This window comes from Notamacropus eugenii, chromosome 6 (genome assembly GCF_028372415.1).
Source record: "Notamacropus eugenii isolate mMacEug1 chromosome 6, mMacEug1.pri_v2, whole genome shotgun sequence".
Taxonomy (NCBI): Eukaryota; Metazoa; Chordata; class Mammalia; order Diprotodontia; family Macropodidae; genus Notamacropus; species Notamacropus eugenii.
In genome coordinates, this window is record NC_092877.1 from 214,213,772 (window position 1) to 214,235,548 (window position 21,777).

The following is a 21,777-nucleotide window of genomic DNA, read 5'->3' on the forward strand; positions in this document are numbered from 1 at the left end:
AACATGCACAGGAAGGAAAGATGAAATGGTAAATATGAGGAACAGAAAGCAGGTTAGATTGAATGTATTACAAAGTGGGGAGAGGAAGAGTAATATAAAAGGAGACTGGAAACATGGATTAGTACAAGGTTATAAGGTGCTTTGAAACCTAAACAAAGAAGTTTTATTTGATTCTAGAGGCAACAGGCAGTCAAGGAACTTTGAGTTGGGTAGGGACATCCTCAGATCTGAGATTAAAGAAAATCACTTTGGGAGGATGGGCTAGAGTTGGGATAGAGGACAAATAATCTAGATGAAGGATGAAAAGGGATTGAGCTAAGGTGTTAGATATTTGATTAGAGAGACCAGACCAGCGCAACAAGTACAGACCAGACCTGTTCAGAGAAGCAGGGACAGGACCCAGAACAAGATTCAGGATACCACCAGCAGTATTTCCCATTACAAAACCCACAAATGCCACAGACAGCTTCAAAGGTCAGTGGAAGGGTTCCTTCAACCAGGAGAGGGAAGCACAGTCTGGACCTCCAGCAGTATGAGCTGGAGCTGCAGCTGACATTTTCTGAACTCTCCACCTAGAGTCCCTGGGGGAATTGAAGGACTGATTGAATCTCAACCCTGAGTGGAAGCCCTGGGATACTGCCACCTAAAGCCCCTAGGGGAATTGAGCCATTGATCTGATTCTCAGCCCTGAGCTCCATCCAGAGGTGAAGAGGAGCACTGGTCATAGAGCTGGAGGTGGTTGTGAGGGGGAATTCAATTGCAGATTCTGGGCAAAAAAGTTTTTGGTTGCTCTCAGACCAGTATGCAGATCAGGAGAGGAGTAAACACCTCTCCCTGGATTGTGCTGCCTTGGAGGAACTGAGAACTTATAGGTCCTCAGAGTATACCCTCTTTGTCAAGAGACAAAGGTCTCAAAAGTCAAGTAACTAGCTGGGAAAATGTCCAAAAAAGGGAGAAAAAATAAGACTATAGAAGGTTGCTTTCTTGGTGAACAGGTATTTCCTTCCATCCTTTTGGATGAGGAAGAACAATGTTTACCATAAGAGGTCTCCAAAATAAATATGCAATGGTCTCAGGCTGTGGAAGAGCTCAAAAAGGATTTTGAAAATCAAGTATGAGAGATGGAGGAAAAACTGGGAAGAGAAATGAGAGCAACACCAGAAAATCATGAAAAGCGAGTCAATAGCTTGCTAAAGGAGACCCAAAGAAATGCTGAAGAAAATAACACCTTTAAAAATAGACTAACTCAATGGGCAAAAGAAGTCCAAAAAGCTAATGAGGAAAAGGATGCTTTAAAAAACAGAATTAGCCAAATGGAAAAGGAGATGCAAAACCTCACTGAAGAAAATAGTTCTTTAAAAATTAGAATGGAACAGATGGAAGTTAATAACTTTAGGAGAAACCAAGAATCCACAGATCACCTTCTGAAAGAGATCTGAAAAGAGAAACTCCTAGGAATATTGTAGCCAAATTCCAGAGTTCCCAGGTCAAAGAGAAAATATTGCAAGCAGTCAGAAAGAAACCAGTTTGAGTATTGTGGAAATACAATCAGGATAGTACAGAATCTGGCAGCTTGTACATTAAGGGATTGAAGGGCTTGGAATATGATATTCCAGAACTGGAATTAAAACCAAGAATCACCTACCCAGCAAAACTGAGTATAATACTTCAGGGGAAAAATTGGTCATTCAATGATATAGAGGACTTTCAAGCATTCATGATGAAAAGACCAGAACTGAATAGAAAATTTGACTTTCAAACACAAGAATCAAGAGAAGCATGAAAAGGTAAACAGGAAATCTCTTTCATAAAGACTTTCTAAAGTTGAACTATTTACCTTCCTACATGAAAAGATAATATTTGTAACTCTTGAGACTTTTTTCAGTACTTGGGTAGTTGGAGGAATAATACACACACACATACACACACACACACACACACACACAGAGAACACAAGGTGAGGCAAATAAAAAGGGATGATAACTAAAAATAATAAAATAAAATAAAATTGAGGGGTGAGAGAGGAATACATTGGGAGAAGAAAGGGAGAAATGGAATAGGGTAAAGTATCATGCATCAAGAAAAAGCTTCTTCAGTAGAGAGGAAAAGGGAAGGTGTGAGAGGGAAAAAAGGAAGCTTACCCTCTTCACATTTGGCTTGAGGGAATGACATGATCACTCAGTTTAGTATGAAAGTATATCTTGCACTACAGAAAGGCAGAGGACAAGGGGCAAGTGGGGTAAGGGTTATGACAGAAGGGAGGGCAGATGGGAGAATGGAGTAATCAGAAGTAAACACTCTTGGGGAGGGACAAGGTCAAAAGAGAGAATAGAATAAATAGTGGGCAGGATAGGATAGAGGGAAATATAGTTAGTATTTCACAACATGACTATTATGGAAGTCTTTTGCAAAACTACACATATACAGCCTATACTGAATTACCTGCCTTCTCAGTGGGGATGGGTGGGGAGGGAGGAAGGGAGAGGAGTTGGAATTCAAAGTATTAGGAATGAATGTTGAGAATTGATTTTGCATACAACTGGGAAATAAGAAATACAGGTAATGGGGTATAGAAATCTACCTTGCCCTACAAGAAAAGAGAGAAGAAGGGCATAAGGAAAGGGAGGGAAGTGATAGAAGGGAGGGCATATTGAGGCAAGGGGTAATCAGAATGCAAGATGTTACGGAATGGGGGGAAGGGAGAGACAGGGAGAAAATTTAGAACTCAAAATTTTGTGGAAATGAATATTGAAAGTAAAAATAAATAAACATTTAAAAAGATATTTGATTAGAGAGAAAGAGCAAGATGGGAGATGTTATGGAGTTAAAAGTGGCAAAATTTTGGGGTAATGTGGTGTAAGAGAAAATAAGAATGTCAAGGATGATGCTGAATTTACACACCTGGCAGACTAGGGGAAATCATAGTATTCTCAACAGCATTTGGGTTGTTCTGAAGAAAGCCTGGTTTGGTGGGACTGGTCAAGAGTTCAGTTTTGTACATGTTAAGTTTGAGACGTTTCCAGAAAATCCAATCTGAAATGTGTAACAGGCTGTTCATGATGCACAACTAAAGATCAGGAGAGAAATTGGGGATGGGTCTACATATCTGGGAGTGATCAGTATAGAGATAATTAAACCTGTGGGAGTTGATGAGGTCATTCACAAAGATTATTGATCTTGATGTTTGATCTTAGATCTCAAAGACGATCAATGACATGAGGAGGGTGACATCTTGACTTGCAAATGAATTGGAATTAAGTGAGGAAGGGCTGTGCAAAATCATCATCCATATTCTTTCTCTCCTCCAGAGGCATCCAAGTCCAGTAGATCAAGATAAGTGGAGATGGCCCTGGATGCAGTGGGAGATCTTAGACTTTTTAAGCTAAGGTCTTTCCCAGGTCTCAATTTCTCTAAGAAAACACCCATTCAGTTGGGCAATGTTGCTATTTCTTCCTCCTCTTTCTGTTCCTTTTCTTCCTCCTCCTTCTCCTCCCCCCTCCCGCAATCTGACACTCCCTAAAGAGGGCAATGAGAAGAGTAAGAGATCTAGGATAAAACCCTGGGAAACACCCACAGTTCAAAGTTCTGCCTTTAAAGTAAATGTCACCTACTTACCCTCCACATATTACTTTTACCAGTCATACTGATTACTACAGTCATATCTAAATGCTATAGTATTACATAGACACTATAGGTAACCCCAACACCCTTTTTTCCAGATATCTAATGTGGATTTTTCCTACTATGGCTTAGATAATGCCATTTTCTATCCTTGGGATGTTTTTCTTGTTTTTCCTCAGCTGCTTAATGCCTTATTATTTTTTAAAGCTCATCCTTACTGAAAAGGTCCTTTCATAACTGTCTTCAACGACTTTCTCCTTTGGCACTTGGATTGTTCATCTTTTTAATGAATTTTCTATGTAATTATCTACATTATAGTTTTTATGTCTGTGTCTTACCCTTACTAGACTTTAAGTCCCTGAGAATGGGGAATTTGTTTTATTTAAACGTTTATCTCTCTTTACATCTGGTCCAATCCTCGGCATATGATATGTGTTTAACAAGCGTTGCTAGTCGAATATGAATCTATACATCTCTGACTCTTGCTTTGCCCCTCTACAAAAGGAAGGTGTTGAGCTAGATGATATCCAAGGCTTTTTTCCTAAAATTTAATTACTTTATTATAAAATGTCATAATATGCTCATGTTTTACTAGTCATCTTTCAAGTAAAGGAATCTAAATAATAATGAAACTAGAATTAATCAGTCAGCAAGCACTTATTAAACACCACTATGTGGCAGATGCTTTTTAGCCAAAGACAAAAATGAAACTCCCTGAACCACAACAGCTTACACCACATGCACACACATATATAAGGTACACTATTATACATATATAGATTATATGTACATCCATGGGTGTTTGCACATGTTTACATACACAATTATATATATATAGCTATAGCATGCATGTATGTATTATGGTTTATTATACAAGTAGCATGCATATAAACTCTGGTAGCATATAGTATAGCATATTTTAATATTCTATTGGAGAAACATGTGAATATATGATCTGTACTATTCGATATAATAATACATGTACACATATTATTACACATGTACTATTATATATCCTAATTTTTATACTATGAATGTACTATTATATGTGATGTGATGTGATGATGTGATGCTACCATATGTGATGGTGCATTTATATATGTACAAATATAGCAAATGAATGATCACAGATATATGTATATATATGTATAGTATCCACAGATACATGTAAGCATAGACATGCATATGATTATATGTTGATATATAATTATCCATGGCATACACTTATACAAATAAACTATAAATCATACTGATTGAAATGTTCTGCGTTTTATATTTTGCTTAGCCATTTGTCCATTAGGTGGCAGTAAAGAATTGTGTTTTGGACAGTTTTTGAGAAATTCAAAGAAATTCAAAAGTCTTTTTTTAATTGTGTTTCTGAACCATTACTCTTAACGTCACAATTAAGTAAGTTGCCTTCTAATACTTTCATTTCTTTTGAACCCCTATACGGAAGTATGCATAGAGTCTATTAATATTATTTTAGAATATGAATTGCTTTGTCTATGTAAGAGAGTTTGGTGAAGCGAAAAGAACACTAGATGAGATACCAAGAGATCTGGTCTTGTTTCTGGTTCTGCCACTTGGCAAGTCACTGCATCTCTCAGGGCCAATTCTAAGTCTTGACTATCTTTTGTTTGATGTATGGGCATATTATTAAGAGCTACCAACTAAATTGATTTGATTGGTTTCACTAATTGTTTAATTTTAGAACTTCCAAAAGCATGAAGATATATTGATAAAATCTCTTTTCTTTAGAATTTTCTAGAAGACAAATGCAGAAGATTCCTCAGTGAAAAATACCAGATCAAATAATAAAATATTCCCTAAAACCGGTTGTTTAAACTCCCACTAGAGGTTGGAACTCTCAGACAATTTGTTTCCTAAGTGTTATATTATTAATTCTAGAAAGTTTTCTTTCATGGAAAATATATTGCCACGAATTTTAAAAATTCAAATTTGGGACAAGATGACAATAGCATTTTCATTGATCAAGTTGCTATCTAAGCAGAAAGACATTCTTTTTATGATAAAATGATTCTAATTCAGACACAGAATCATATTTTATATATGTTAAAGCATCCAAGAATAAAATGTACATCTTTGTAGAATTTACAAAATAGAACCATTATATATCCATGGTGAATATTATGAAAGAGAAGCTATGAGCCTATTAAATGCATAACAACTACCAGAAATCAATTTGCTGTGGTCTCCTTTGCACTCCCCAGATGTCACCTCATCTCTGTGTTAATACAGTATGCTATTTCTAGCCACTACATAAACTTGTGACATCAAACTCATATTCTCTGACCCTCTTAAACTTGTCTTCTATGCATTCCACTCCTCTAAGCTTATATTCAAATTAACAATGACATCAATCTCAAATGCAACATATCCAAAAATAGAGTGTCTTTCCCTAAAAGCCTCCCCTTTTCCCAACTAATACTGGTGAGGCCATCATCCTCCCGGTCAAGTAGGTTCATAAACTCAGTGTTATCCTATTCACTCACACTCACTCCACCTATGGAATTTGTATCAATTCTTCCTGTTTTTACTTTTGCAAAAATTGTCATGCATCTTCCATTCTCTCCGTACACAGCTACCACATTTGTTCAATCGTCCATTGCCTCTTGCCTGGATTACTTAAACAGTCTGCTAATTGTTGGCCTTTCCTTAAAATTCTTCCTCATACTAATCAATTTTCTACTCGACTGAAAATGTGAATTTCCTGAAGGGTGTATCTGTCTATTTTGAAACCTCCCCACATTCCAATTCTAATGGCTTCCTATTATCTTCAGAATCAAATATAAAACTCTCTATTCATTCCCTTCACAGTCAAGCATCTTTCTACTTTATTAATCTCACACTTTACTCTCCTCCACATAATCTCCAGTTCAACTACAATGACCTCATTCCATTTTCTGACTTCTTGTATTTGTATTGGCTGTTCCCCTTGTGAGAAATGGTCTCCTTTGATACTCAGTTGAAATATCACCTGATGCAAGAAATTTTTCCTGGCCTTATATGCCCTCCATATCTGCCCTCCTCTCATTTCCTCTGAGTTACTTTCTATTTACTTTTTCTATCTACCCTGCTTCTGCCTCTCTGTCTCACACACAGAAACTCACACACCACATATACACACATACAAATACATACACAGACCACACAGATATATTTATATTTATATGTATATACATATTCATATTTATATGTGTATAATTTATACATATGTATAAATTTATAGATATACATATATACACACACACACATCAAACACACACATCAATATAGATATAGCATTATTTCCTAGAATAGAAAAATTATGGTTCATGGAAATCATCACTCTTCCTTCAGGGAAAAAAATAAAATAAATCAAACAAAATAACCAAACCAAACCAAAACAAAAAATGCAAGTTCTGTCATACCCACACAAAGTTCCTTTGTTATCACATTTCACTATAGATTCACATAAGAAATCTGAAAGACAACAACAGTATTTTAAAATCTTCAAAGAATTTAGTTAAAATATGGAAAGGGAAGATGAATCACATGGAATGCACAGTGAATTTTGAAAATTAAAAGCACAGCTTGCTTAAAGATTATTCCAATAATTCATGGAAAATAGCTTAAGTTATATCTTTACTTCTATTAAGAAGACTCTGAAGTCATGACGCTATTATCAAGCCCATGATTTTTATTATTCCCATTAGCTTCAATATATGTTATCACATTTTATAAGACAGGCATCCTTAAACACAAGAAGATACCAAAGAAAGTGATGTCTTTCATTCTTCCAATTTGGCCCCAGATCTTTAAAATACTTTTAGTTTCTGTGAATAAATACTGACTGGAACATATAAGCTAGGATATGAATGTATGTATGTACACATGTATGTGTATACATATAACACACGTTACTGATATGTAATGCATATGTGATATACAATGCATATATGTGTGTGTGTTACTAATTTTAATCTCTTTAAATGAAGTTGTAATCAGAATCCCAAAACCCATTTGTACAGGACTCTCTATTGGGGACAATCAAATTCCCCATACCTGTCTGAGGGGTGGGGAGAGTTAATAAAAGTAGGAGAGAAGAAAGCTTCAGTCTCTTTACTGCATCAGTCTCTTCAAGTCTCTTGAGACTCTTTTGAAGTCTCTTATCATTCTGTACACCCTATAACTTCAAGAGAGAAGATGGATGATGCCAACTGTACTTCAATATCCTGAAGGAAAAAACTCTGGGGAGAAACCAACATGAGAGTGAAGAGGAAGCTGTCCCATTTTCTGCTCTCACTAACTCTCTACCTTTGAGGAGAAACTTCAATATCAATGGGTTTTGGGAATCTTGTCACATAGAGAAGGACCTCAAGTCTTTTTTTTTTAAATCAGGAAAGAATGAGTGAATTATAGCGTGTCATTGATTTTAAAGGCATTTAAATGCAAAATTAATGGCTAAAAATTAATCACAACCAGTTACATTAAGTTTGAAATGTTCAACAGACAATTCATGATAGTATTTTCTTCACGTAAGTTGCCTACAATTTCTAAGGCACTGACTTCGGTATTATAAAGGTTTTATTGGTGTTATATATTGAAAATATAGAGTCCTTCAAAGTAGATAGAGTTACAGCAACATTATCTCCTCCCTCTAAGCAACTCCATAAAGAGTAAGGACTTTATGGCTTATAGAATATCAGAAACTGAGTCTGCCTTTGCACAATCTTGAATGTTTGAATGATCTCTGGGCTCTTATTTTGGTAAATGACTCCTGGGATAAATGCAGCTGTGTTTATCACAATGTAATCAGATGTACTTGATGAAGTGCAGGCGTATTTCTTTCTTTCTTTCTCTCTCTCTCTCTCTGTCTCTGTCTCTGTCTCTTTCTTTCTGTCTCTCTGTCTCTGTCTCTCTCTGTCTCTCTCTGTCTCTCTGTCTCTCTCTGTCTCTCTCTCTCTCTCTCTCTCTCTCTCTCTCTCTCTCTCTCTCTCTCTCTCTCTCTCTCTCTCTCTGTCTCTCTCATCTCTGTGATGCACATTCAGAAATCCCTAATTCAATGAAAGTCTGGATCCCCTCTTCAGGCTATTACTAGTGTACGTCAGCACATTTGTCATATCTCACTGAGAAGGGATTACCTAGGTGGGGCTGTGGTGTTTATTAATCTGTCTAAGCAAAAGGACACTCACTCCTCATAACAAAAACAGTTTAACCTATTTGACCATCATTTCCAACTGCTTATATCCTCATAGCCTTTATTTTAGCAACTCTCATATCCAGTTCCTTTCAAGAGGAAAAATATACATTTTTCAGTTACATGAAATTAATGATTTCCTACTCAAGTAATAGAAATTCATTTGAGTGATTAATAATTATAGTTTCTGAATAAATGTAGTTTTCCCTGGGTATTGTTATGAGCATTTCATTAAAATGAGAAAATCTCAAATATCTGCATAAAAGTAGTTGAAATATATCAAGGATAATGATAGAGGCACTGTTTTAAAGTTCAGTTTAGATCCAACAGAAAAATAAAAGCATATTACAGAGAATTAATGACTTGCAGTGTTAGAAGTGACTCATTTAATTTGTACAAATAAAGTGTTCCATATAAGTGAATTTTTCAGAAAATTGAAGTTTGGGCCATTTTTTTTCATTTTAATCATTTTGATGGAAGTCTTCTATTAAAATGTATCAAACATCTCTCAATGACTCAGATTCGTTACTATGAACATCAGTTACTATTCTGAATTAAATAAATGAGAACCTTAGGAATTACTGAGATGTGTTGGGATCTCTGGCTCAACATTATATGGCCTCAGATCATTGAGTTTTTTGAGTTTGGGACTCAAATATATACACATACACAAAGACAGACAGGCAGACATATAGACATAGATAGTGAGAGATAAATCATTTTTTAAAATTTACACTCTCTTGATATTTGACTTCTTTTTGCTAAAAGTATGATGACTTTTTTACCTTCTAATTTGTTGCTTCTAAAATAATAGATGTTATATGAATAAATGAATGAGTAACCAAAATTAGAATTATATTCTAAAAACAAGCAAATAAGACTTGTAAAGTATTGGAATGTTCTTTTATGAATCAAAATTCATAATAATATTTTTTAAAAATGTTTTAGGTACCAAGAGGTTTTTATTTGTTTGTTTGCTTTTTTGTCTTTTGTTTCCTCCTGGGATCTTGAGTCTATTCTGGCTAGCTAAGGTTTATAAATAAATAATTTATACATTGTTAGACATTACCATATTTCTAAAAATCAGGGTATGGGTATAAAGATTTCATTATTAATATATTACATTTAGCCATTACATTATGTTTAGCTATAATATGGCTGATAGAGATAGTCTTCTCTGGGGGAAAAAAGGTTCTCAGAGGATCATGGGATTACATTTCTTTGCTGGGAGTTCTTGGTTCTCTCCCTAGGGTAGGGGTAGGTGCCAGTAACTTATATTCATTCATTTTCATAAAGAAGAAAAAACAGCCTGATTTTTGGTAAGAATAAAGCAATAATCTACCTGCTTATTAAATTGAAATAGATATTGAGATAAATTAATGACGTTATTCGTAAATGTCTTATCTCCAGTTTAACTACAATTCTTTCTGAAGATGTCATACTTTACACAAACTCTTTCTGCCTCTACTAACAGTTTTGTTCACAGTACTAGGGTCATAGTGGGTGCTCAATAAATACATTTCTATTTTACTGAAATGATGAGAGTCACATTTAACAATTATTTTATACATAAACTGGGATGGTGTCTATTCTAAACCATCATTCTCGCTTTCTTCACATGTCTAACAAACGATTCTGTATTGTGGCTTCCTGATAGGATAGATACCATTTAACATGATTTCCCCTAGTTCTCCTTTTCGTAATTTATTTCTATGTGTCTTCACCATTCTTCCCTTTTTTTTCATATTTTTCAATGGAAGAGGTAATTTTCCTTTCTAAGTCTAACAAGCATCTACTCATATGCCATTAAGACTAACTTTCATGACCTTCTCCAAGATATGTATTATCCATAATCTTTTGAATCCTCAGTCCACTCTCCACTATATTTTTCCCATCTGCCTACCAACCTTCTAGCACCTCTTGTCCTTAAAAAGAAAACAAATAAAATAGAACAATGACAACAAAAAACACAACCCTTTTTTTCTGTTCTAAACCACAGTCATCCATCCCTCTTTTCCTTTTTACTGCTGAACTAGTAAAAAGAATAATCTACACTTAGCTTCATTTTTACACTACAACTGTTAATTTCATCTCCCAGACAATGACTCCTATTTTCCCTTTCCACTGCACTGAAATTTTTGCTAATGTCAATAGCAACCTTCTGATCACTCAATATAATGATATTTCCCAATTATTTATCTTCTTTGACATCTCTATAGTATCTGACATACTCAAATATTTTTTAAACCTTCTATCCCATGGATTTTTTTGGAAACTCCTCTCTTGATACTATTGCCATATCATTAAATATTGCTTTGCTGGCCTCTATACCCTGGCATTCCCCATGTAATTCCTATATTCTTCTTCCCTCTTGTTCTCTTCTTTCCCATCCCTTATCTGTCAGTATAAGGCATATATTCTGCTTCAACTCAACCCCTAAGAGGATCACCAATGAACTCTTAACTTTCTAGGTGCCAGTTGTACATTTTCAGTATGATGCTCAGCCAACACATCAAGCCCAACATTCCTGAAATCAAGTTTATTACCTTTTCACCAGATCCTGAGGTCTTCTGATTCCTGTGTCTATGATAGTCTCTGCCATTTTGAACCACTTATATTAAGAATATCTGCCATCTTTAACTTACCCATCTCTTTTTCCTCTCACACCCAAGAAGTTGCCAAGAAATGATGAAACATTTTCCTGTGTCTTTTGTATTTTTATTCTCACCATTTCTACCCTCATCCAAGCTATATTACATCCTGCTTCATTTATCACAATAACCTCCTAACTTGTCCTTCCCTCCCCTCACTATGACTCTCTGTTCAGCCTTGATACATGACTCTGCCAGAATGATCTTGCTAATACACATCTATAATTATGGTCATATATTGTTCAAAGCCCTTCAATCCTCACTATCATTGACAAATATATTTAAATATTTAAATGGATATTTAACTTATTATGTTTATCTCAGTATCATAATTTCTGAAGGAGAAAAAACAAAACAAAACATAGTTGCTGACCTCAAGGAAGTGAAGACTAATAGTCATATAAAATATATATACACGAATAGCCATTCTATAAAATAAAATGTCAGCTATATGACAAGCATCAAAGGCTATGAGAAATGCTTTTTGGACAAGATGTTGAATTGAACTGAATGTAATATTATGTATTATGAGTAGGTTTCTCCAACTTTATGTCCAGTGTGTACCTATTTAGAATTGAATAGAATACAGAAGACAGTTTTGTTTGAACGTGTAAAAAGATGGCCATTTAAGTCCTGGTTCTATCACTTACTTATATTACCCATGTGATCTTTTTTGTTAATCAGCTAATCTTTCCTGGTCTCAGTTTTCTTATATGCAAACTGAACCAGTCAGAAGTGGTCACATCTTAAGTCTGTTTCCAATTCTAGAATTCTGTGATTCTGTCTTCAACTTTCACTCCTACGATTCTCTAAGTGAAACAATGATGGTACTTACATTTTTTATTTTGCAGTCAAATAAACATCTGCTGGAGCTGGATCGACATGTGAGATGCCTCACTATCTGTTTGCTGGCCTCAGATTTCCCTGAACCACTTTCACCACTAGAGAGAGAGAGAGAGAGAGAGAGAGAGAGAGAGAGAGAGAGAGAGAGAGAGAGAGAGAGAGAGAGAGAGAGAGAGATAAGACACTCATTCAACAATTCAACATTCTGGTCATAATTACTAAGCAGAAATAATCCTTAACGAAAAAGGCAAAGAAAGAATTAGATATTTAGGGCTTAGAAATATTAATTAGTTCATGGTTTATTATTATTTGTTACTTAACAATAATAATGCAGATTTACATAGCACTGTAATTTTTGCAAAGCATATTGGTAGAAAGAAAACAAGTATTTTTTACATACCTACTACATGTCAAGGACTTTACACACATAATCTCATTTGATCCTCACAGTGACCCTGTGAAGTAGGTGATATTATTATCCCCACTGTATATTTGAGGCAAATAGAAGGTATGTGATTCAACTAGGGTCACACAGCCAATACATGTCTGAGGCCATCTATGAAGTCATCTTCTTGACTCTAGGCCTAGTTATTTCTTCACTGAGTAACATAGTTGCCTCTAATATATTTTTAATTATATAGAACTAAGGATACTCAAAAGCTAAAGTTTGTCATCATAAAGATGGAATATCTGGAATTTCCCCTGACAAAAAAAATTTCCCCTAATATAAAAATATAATATTTTGATAGAAAATATAACAGTGAATTAAAAAGTACAACAAATTGTCTATTAAATACAATTCTACAATACTGATATATAATGGGTTAGTTGTTACAAATGAAAAACATTGCAACAGAGTATTATAAAGCAGCATTCCATATAAAGAATGTTTCCACATTCATGTAAAGATAACCCAAAATACCTTCTTAAATCTGGTTATAATTCAGTCTGCACAACAAATAATATTGCACATGAGTTTTTGCTGGTCATTTTCCATGTACTAGTGCTATAATGCTATAATGCTATAATGAAAATGTTTGGCTATGAGCTATTTGTAAGAAATGGTGAGGTTGCAACAGAGTTCTTCTTAAATATCTCAACCACCTAGGAAAAAATTGGAAACATCTCAAGCTCTCACCATACAAAAATTTAGCTAGTTAGAGCAAAGATTAGGGGCCAGGAAGTCATGTGTATTTACTATATTGGGTTCAAGGCATTTATTTTCACTTGATGATCCATGCCAAAAAAAAAAAAAAAGTTATCTACTGTATTTGCCTTTATGTGATCCAGACTGGGAACATAATTCTTACCAACACATTCATTAAAATATTTCCATTAAGGCAAAACAATTTGGCTGTTCCATGAAACTTATTGTTAATAAAGTATCTAATTTGTTTATTTTGACTTGGGGATTTGCTTATTATCCAGTAATGAATATTGTATATACAACATCGGATCCAATATGGTTATTTGTATACATATCCAACACATATTGATAGCCACACAATAAAGTTATTGTGTTTTACAAAAAAACTGAAGCCATTATGATTAATACGAGAAAAACGAATATGAATTTAGTGAGAATAGCAATGCCTTCAACTGTAGATTCTACCTTATCTGAAATTAAAAAATAAGGGAGAAAAACCTGATCAATATAATGAATCTGATTGAATTTTCTATACTTACTTGCAAGTTTTCAAGAACATTGAATAATCATTAATATGGTATAAAAGTCATACTCATTTTTTCTTCTTTCTTCTTCTTCCTCTTCTTTTTCTTCTGCTTCTTTGTCTTCTTCCTCTTTTTCCTATCCTTCTTCTTCATCATCATCATCTTCTTTGTCATCTTCATCATCATCTTCTCTGTCATCTTCATCCTCATCATCTTCTTTGTCATCATCATCTTCTCCTTCTCCTTCTTCTTCTTTTTCTTCTTCTTCTTCTTCTTCTTCTTCTACTATTACTAGTACTACTACTACTACTACTACTACTACTACTACTACTACTACTACTACTACTATTACTTGACTTTTCTTAAGGTGTCAGCTCCATAAAGCAGATGATCACAAAAAAAAAAATAGTAACTATTTACAGTGCATAAATTTACCCTTAAAGAGACAATAGGATATTTTTGATAGAGAGTCAGCCTCGGAGTCTGGAAGATTTGAGTTCAGTTCTCCTCATCATACACCCTCATTGACTGGCTGTGAGACCATGTGCAATACTTTTAATCTTCCAGTGTCTTGGGCAACTCCTTAAAATGGTGAGTTGTACAACAGTTGTTTGAGGGAGGTTCTAGATGGAAGTTTATTATACCAGTAAAATCACAGGTAGAGATTTATTTTTCTAAGTATTTATAGAGCCTTAGAATGAAGCACTAGATACCTTTTTGGCCTCAGTATTTGCTCATCAAACCTGAATTATCCACTATTTTCCTATCTGACAGATGTGAATGGTTTTGAATTGCTTCTTCAGGCTCTTAATCACTTCCCTAGTGTAGACTAGACAAAGGAAAGGGAAAATGGCCCGATTTGTAAGAAAGAAAGAAACAGATATATGCAAATTAACAATTCTCTTTGTCCTTAATAAACTTAACCATTTAAACTTTGCGTCTATACTTTTAGGTGTTCCAGTAGGAAAAAAGGCTACTATGCTCCATTTCATTCTCTGGACCTACACATTTTCAATCATTCTCCTCCATCTGCCTCAATCTACCTCTGTCTTTGTCTACCTTTCTGTGTCTTTGTCTCTGTTTCTCTCTTCGTCTTTATTTCTCTGTGTGTGTCTCTTTTTCTGTGTTTATGTCTCTCTCTCTCATTCTTTCTTTTGACCTCTGGCTGAATAAAATACAAAAGGATACCATCTTACTCAGCACCTCTGTCCCTTCTATCACCCTCAAATGAATGGAAAACATTTTTTGACGGGACAGGATATTCCATTAAATTAATACGCCCTTATTTCTTCAACAGTTACCCAAACATTGAGCATATAAGATTTTTTTCCCTTCTTTTGCTCTTTGGGACCCAGAATAAATATATCACCATAGCTTTGATTATGTTAAATATTCATAATGTGCTACTTTTTCTTATTATTCACATGGGGAGCACATTTGAAGATTTACTACGTTTTGTTGATTATCCATTTATTAACAATTATCAGTTTTAAGTTTAAGACAAGAACAAGAAAATTACAGATTCTATGTATTCTACTCCATACTAAACTATGAAGTCCATGGAGCCAGAGATTATGCTTTATTCATCTGTATATTCCCCCAGGGACCTACATAGTGCTTTGGACAGAGTAGCTGGATAATATATGATTGTTGAATTGAATTCTGTGCCTTATAAGTAGAAGAAATAGCTCTCTCAAGGGTGTTATAGAGATAATATATAAGGCTCACTTTGGGGAACCCAGTTAACTGGAAATATTCAGCATTTAATTAAATCTTCATAGCACCGAAAAAGTATTACAGTGATGCTATCTCCCTTGTATCTATACATCATCCTTAACTTTGTATTTTTGACAAGAGGAAACCAAACTAGGCATGACTTATATGCTGTTGAAAAATTCTAATTCATTCTGGTTTAAGAACACTAGTGACTATGGGACAATTCTGAGATTGTCCTCCAATTTTTCACGGTCCTGCAAACCAAAACTTCCTATTCAAACTGGAAATACATTTGAAATTTTTTTGTGTGCCACTCATGTAAAAATTCTTTCTCTGATCCATGGACTAAATGTGGCACAGACTGACTAGAGCCAGGGGTGGGGAACCTATAGCCTCAAAGCCACATGTGCCCCTCTAGGTCTTCAAGTGTACCCCTTTGACTGAATCCAGACTTTACAAAACAAATCCTTCTATTAAGGATATGAGTCAGTAGACTCTTCATTCCCAGCAAGTACCTGTGTTTTATGATCAGAGAAGAATCTAATAGCAATATCCTGGGAGTTCAACAGCTCCCCAGCCTTACCTTGTTGCTTAAAATTTCACTGCAAAAAAGCACTTCTAATGGTTATGGTAAGCTATCCAAATTAGCAGGCTACCGTTTAATTATCTCTTTATTGGACACATGCTGTAGCCACTGAGTTGCTCATAAAGTGCAGCTTTTAATGTCACCATTTTCCTCAATGCATACTGTTTTATATCATTCTCTTCAGGTTTGATTAGGATAAATTTGAGATAACAGTTGATGTCTATGCAATCTCTCAAATTATAAATTGTAATTGTCCACAAGACCTTCCATGTTTAATGCCTCTTCTTGGCCAGAGGCCTAGACATCACCGGATCCTGAAAGGATGAGCTTGTTGAGCAAAAGATTTTACCAAGGTTTTACCAAGCTGAACAAAGTTTGAGTATGTACTTGGAGATGATCTCAGGATGAATATACCTCAATGCAGAGATGGCTATTATCAGTTAGGTCACAAGCTGATTATTATTTTGGCTATAAATCTAGAAGAAAATCTTCTAAGACAAGAGTTAGACTTTCTTTAGGTGGGAGGAAATCCCACACTGCTTTTATTTGATGTCAGTGCATCAATCAGTATGCATTTATTAAGTGCCTACTACATTCCAAGCACTAGGCTAAGTTCATACACCCAATAATTAATTAATTATTGATAGTTCATCAGTATTTGAATTCTTTACTTCTAACTCAAGTGATTTTTCTTTAAAATGGAAGCTCTGCATTTCAGCTATAATATTCCTAAGAGTTTTCACTTCTTTTAAGTTTTAGAAATGATTTTAAGTCATATGACAGAGGAGAGCCAGAAAAGGGTATGGCCCTATTCTTAACCTGTGTGAGGTTTACTTTGCAGAGTTTAAAGAAGGAGATAAGGACAAATAGTTGGGTGGCCAGAACTAGTTAGGTGGTTTCCAAGAAAAGGTGCTTTCCAGGTAAGGTTGCCTGAGGTGAATATCAACAGGTGTATATAAACATTCAATACAATTTGGGCTACATTGAAACATAAGCTATTGGGGAATCCAAAACACAAGCTTTTTGGGTAAAATTGAGACCTGGGTAAGTGGACCTAAAAATAAGCATTCTGGCTTCCCTGGAGGGTCTCTGGGGTCAACTTGACCCACTTGAGTCAGACAATTTCTAACTACATAAAGTTAGGTTCAAACAATATTAATAAATGAGAAGACATTTTCATCACACAAACTGGAAGTTAGACTCTCTAGGTGTACTGATCAGATTGAAAATTAAACTTCATTTAGAAGGTTCACAATGGACTGATGGAGAGGTGAGAGTTCAACATGCCAAGATAACCAAAAAAACAGAGTCAGGGAAATCTCTGTTACATAGTTAGCTAGGGGACATAAACAAATAACTAAATCATTTTGGAGATCTCTAACCCCACCTCACCTTCTATCTAAGAAATGTCTTTAACATTATTATTCCTTGGTTTAGGTTTCAGGAAGGTGAGGTTAATGCTGAAAGAAGACAGACTTTTAGTTAATGGAGGAATGTGGTGGAGGGATGGCCATGATCCCCAAACAATACATAAGAGGAATTTGAACATATCACTCATGCAGGCAAACATAAACACCAGTAACTATCAAAGCAAGAGAAATACAAAAAATGATCATCAATATTAAATAACATTTAATAGCAACCTGCTCTAAATGTCCATTTAATCAGCATATTTCCACTTGAGACCCAGCTGTGCCCTGTAGTTGTCTGATCATTCAAAACATTTTCCTGGGAAATTCTGGAATGATCTTCATTCTCAAGGCAGTTTTGGAGAGGTGTTCCTCCTAGTAGATCTGATCTTTTGGGTGCAAGTCACTTGTAGAAATTTCCTAGTCAAGGCTGCTAAAACTTTCCAGTAACAGGACTCAATACAATTTCAGTGAGGCCTAACACCATCTCCTCAATTTGGTTTTCCAATAACTAGGGCATGAGGTAAAAACCAGTTCAAACGTTATGGTGCTAACTTTAGTAACAACCGATCTATTAGGAACATCAAATTAGGAATCCATGATTCACCTGCAAGTTTAGGGAATTTATGAAGAACTTGCTCTTTCTATCTTTACATAAACCCTGTATCTGAGAAAAACAATGTAATTTACAGATGAAAGGAAGAATTTTAAAAAAGGATCCATGAAAGGCTGAGGTGTAAAATAAGACCTTTTGTTTCTTAATATTATCAGAGACTTTTTATGTTTCCCTTGAATTTTGTGTTTGAAGGTCATTTGTTTATTGATCTCTGGTCTTTTCATCAAAAATACTTGAAAGTCTTTCATTTCATTAAATGTCATTTATTTTTCTCCTGAAAGATTATATTCAGTTTTTCTTGGTAAGTTATTCCTGGTTATAATCCTAGCTCCTTTGCTTTCCTGAATATCATATTCCAAGCCCTCCACTTTTAGCTGCTTTCATATTGTGCTTCTAAGTTCTTGTCACTGTTATAGCTTCATATAGTCATGTTTTTTTTTGTTTTATCTGCTTGTTTTTTAAGCCTATTTTTTGTCTTTAAACTTTATGTTAAAGTTGGACTCTGCCCACTTTGAGAGAAGGGGGCACTGTTCTGAGCTTCAGGTTTTTTGTTTTTGTTTCTTGCCCTGGTATCTTCACATGTATTTCTGGGGGTCTGTAAGTTTTCATTACTTCTAAGGTGGTATGATCTGAGGAGAGATGTGATCACTATTCTCTTTACCCAGGATAGATGCCTGCTTCTGTGCAAGGTCTCCTCTCTGTCCTGGAACTGAGACAAGGGTTCCTGCCTCATTGCAATTGCAAGCATTCGTCTTCACCTTATAACTGTGACCTGGAACTGTGTATGGGCAATAGAGTTCCCAAACAGTGCATGGCCCTGCACCAGTGTAAGCATAGGGGTCCCCTGTAATCTCTTTCTGACAAGTTGTCCAAACCCCTTTCTGTCACTGGGTTAAGAGCTCTTGAAGCTGCTGCTAGTTTTGCAGCTGCCTCTAAGTCTGCAACTGGCCAGGTCTCATCCCAGTATCACAGACCTCTCCTTTTTACTTCCTAAAAAAATTTCATCTTGAATTTGTATTGTCTGTGCCACTTCAGAATTTGATTTGAGGTACTGCTTTAAAGTTGTTTGTAGGGCAATATTGGGGGAGCTTGGCTGTTATGATCCCCCTATTCCACCATCTTGGTTTCCTCACCTCCCAATTTCCCATTTTGTAGTTGATTTCAAAAGGTAAGTAATGGATCCAATTTGCATTTTGCCCTCTGGTTCTAAAAGTTCTGGGCAGTTTTCTTTTAGGATTTATTGAAAGATGATGTCTAAGCTTTTTTTTTAATCATTGCTTTCAGATAGTTCAAGGATTTTTTAAATTTTTTTTCTGCTGGATTGATTCATTTTCCAGATCATTTACTTTTGTTATGTAATACCTTATGTTTTCTTCTAATTTTTCTAATCTTTTAATATTGTTTATATATTTCTTGTGGAAGTTGGATGTCTCAGTGGATAGAGGTCTAGCTTTGGAGTTGGGAAAACCTGAATTCAAATCTGGTCTTACTAGCACTTACTAGCTACATGACCCTTGTCAAGTCACTTAACCTTCATTGATCTTAATCCACTGGATGAGGAAATGGTAAACCACTCTAGTATCTTTCCCAATAAAATTCCAAGGATAGTGTGGTCCATAGGGTCATGAACAGTCAGATAAGACTGAACAACATATGTTTCTTGTCTCATGTAGTAAATTGGTTTTTATTTCATAAATTCTAGTCTTTAGGGGGTTTGTTGTTTGGGTAAAATTTTGCATAATTAATTAATTTTCTTTTTATATCTTCTGTTGCTATCATAGCTTTCCTGTACCTCTGTTTAGAATTTTTGCTGCATCTTTCAGGAATTTGAATTGAATTTGTATTAATGTTTTAATTTCATTTTTGCTATTCAATCTTTTTGTAAAATTTATTTACTTTTAGTTTTCAACATTCACTTCCCTAAAATTTTAAGTTTTAAATTTTCTTGTTTTTATTTTAGATTTTGCTCATAGATATTTGGGAGTCACTCTGTCCCCCTAGGTTTGTGTCTTGAGTGTCCCTGTCATCGTAATAGCTTTCTATGGAGAAATTTTTTAATTTGCCAATTCTTTCAGACCACTCCAGACTCCTTATTGACTTTTCACTTAATGTTAGAGCCATAGACAACTCAGTCTGAGCACCTGTAAGTCTTCATTGCTCCTAAAGTAGTTTGATCCACAGCAAAGTCTGATCACTGCCCCCCTTGCTTAAGCTATGCAAGTTCTTGACCTGGGTTTCATTCTGAGCAACAGAAGACTGTTGCAGTTCTCAGCTCCTATCAGCCACCTAGAAAGCTCTGCAGTTACTGGCAAACAAAAATGTAGGCTTCCCTTTGGTCTAGGACCTGGGTCCTAATTATTCCTCTGTTGGATCCAAATTGGTCTAGAAGCTAGACTGAGAACTGTTCTCCATTTCTAGGGCTGAGCAACATTACTATAGCTTGCTTCTAAAATTTCCTTCTTGCTGGGGTAGACAGGCTATGGTTGGGAATTGTTACCTACCCTGAAAGATCACAAATGGATGTGTTCCTTCTCCTCAGTCTGCTCAGGTCTGTGACCTGGAACTGAGTAATGAATGACAGAAGTGCCCTTTGGAACTTGTTCCTAACCTACACAAAGTTGAAGTGTTCCATACAGGTATGGGACATCATTGTTCTTGGGCTCAGAAGCTGCTATGCTCTGTGATGTATTCCTGACCATACCATGTCTATAGACCTCTTTAACAGTCTCCCTTTGCTTATCTAGACTAAAAAAAAGGACTGATTTTTTTCTTGTACTTCCTGAGCAGAACTTATTCCAATGCATTTTTCAGATCTGTTTGGGGGAGTTTTGGAGAGAAAGTTTGCAATACTTCCTGCTGCTCTTGTGCCATTTGGGTTCTGCTCTCCCTAGACCACATTCCTATTAGGACTAGCTGATATTCCTGTATAAGTAAGTTCTGTGTAAATAGCCTTGTTACTCAAACTTTTGTCAAGGCATCGGAGCTGTATGTGATATGAAAATTCTTATGTTCTTTTGGAGGTGGCATGATACAGTGAAAAATGCATTGAAATTAGGTGTGGGGGACTTGAGATCTGGTCCCAGTTTGGCCCATAACTTTGGTAAATCATTCATATTTCTGGGCCTTTGTTTGATCTCCTATAAAATGACCAGAAAAAAAGATCAAATGATGACAATGATGAAGATGAGATATAATGAAAACTCATAATTTTCTTACATCTGTGAAATTCTAAATTATTGCTTAAAAAGAAGAAAAAAAAGATGAGTTTTGAAAACTGGACTTGAATCTGGAAGACTTGAGTTAAACATGGCCTTAAACACATTTTAGTTGTGTGACCTTGAACAAGTCACTTAATCTCTATCTGCTTTAGTTTTTTTTTTTTTTAATTTTCATTTATAAAGTTGGGATAAGTAGCATCTGCATCTCAGGGTTGTTGTGAAAATCAAAGAAGAAAATATCTATAA

General features: G+C 35.3%; 1 protein-coding gene across 1 annotated transcript in view; it reads right to left on the reverse strand.

Annotated features, from left to right (window-relative positions):
- The window catches only part of MYO16 (myosin XVI), an 884,880-nt gene that overhangs the window by 373,631 nt on the left and 489,472 nt on the right, over positions 1–21,777 (reverse strand). The window contains exon 16 of the mRNA XM_072621988.1: positions 12,308–12,413. Coding sequence (XP_072478089.1) covers positions 12,308–12,413 — 106 coding nt within the window. The remainder of the gene's footprint in view (positions 1–12,307; positions 12,414–21,777) is intronic.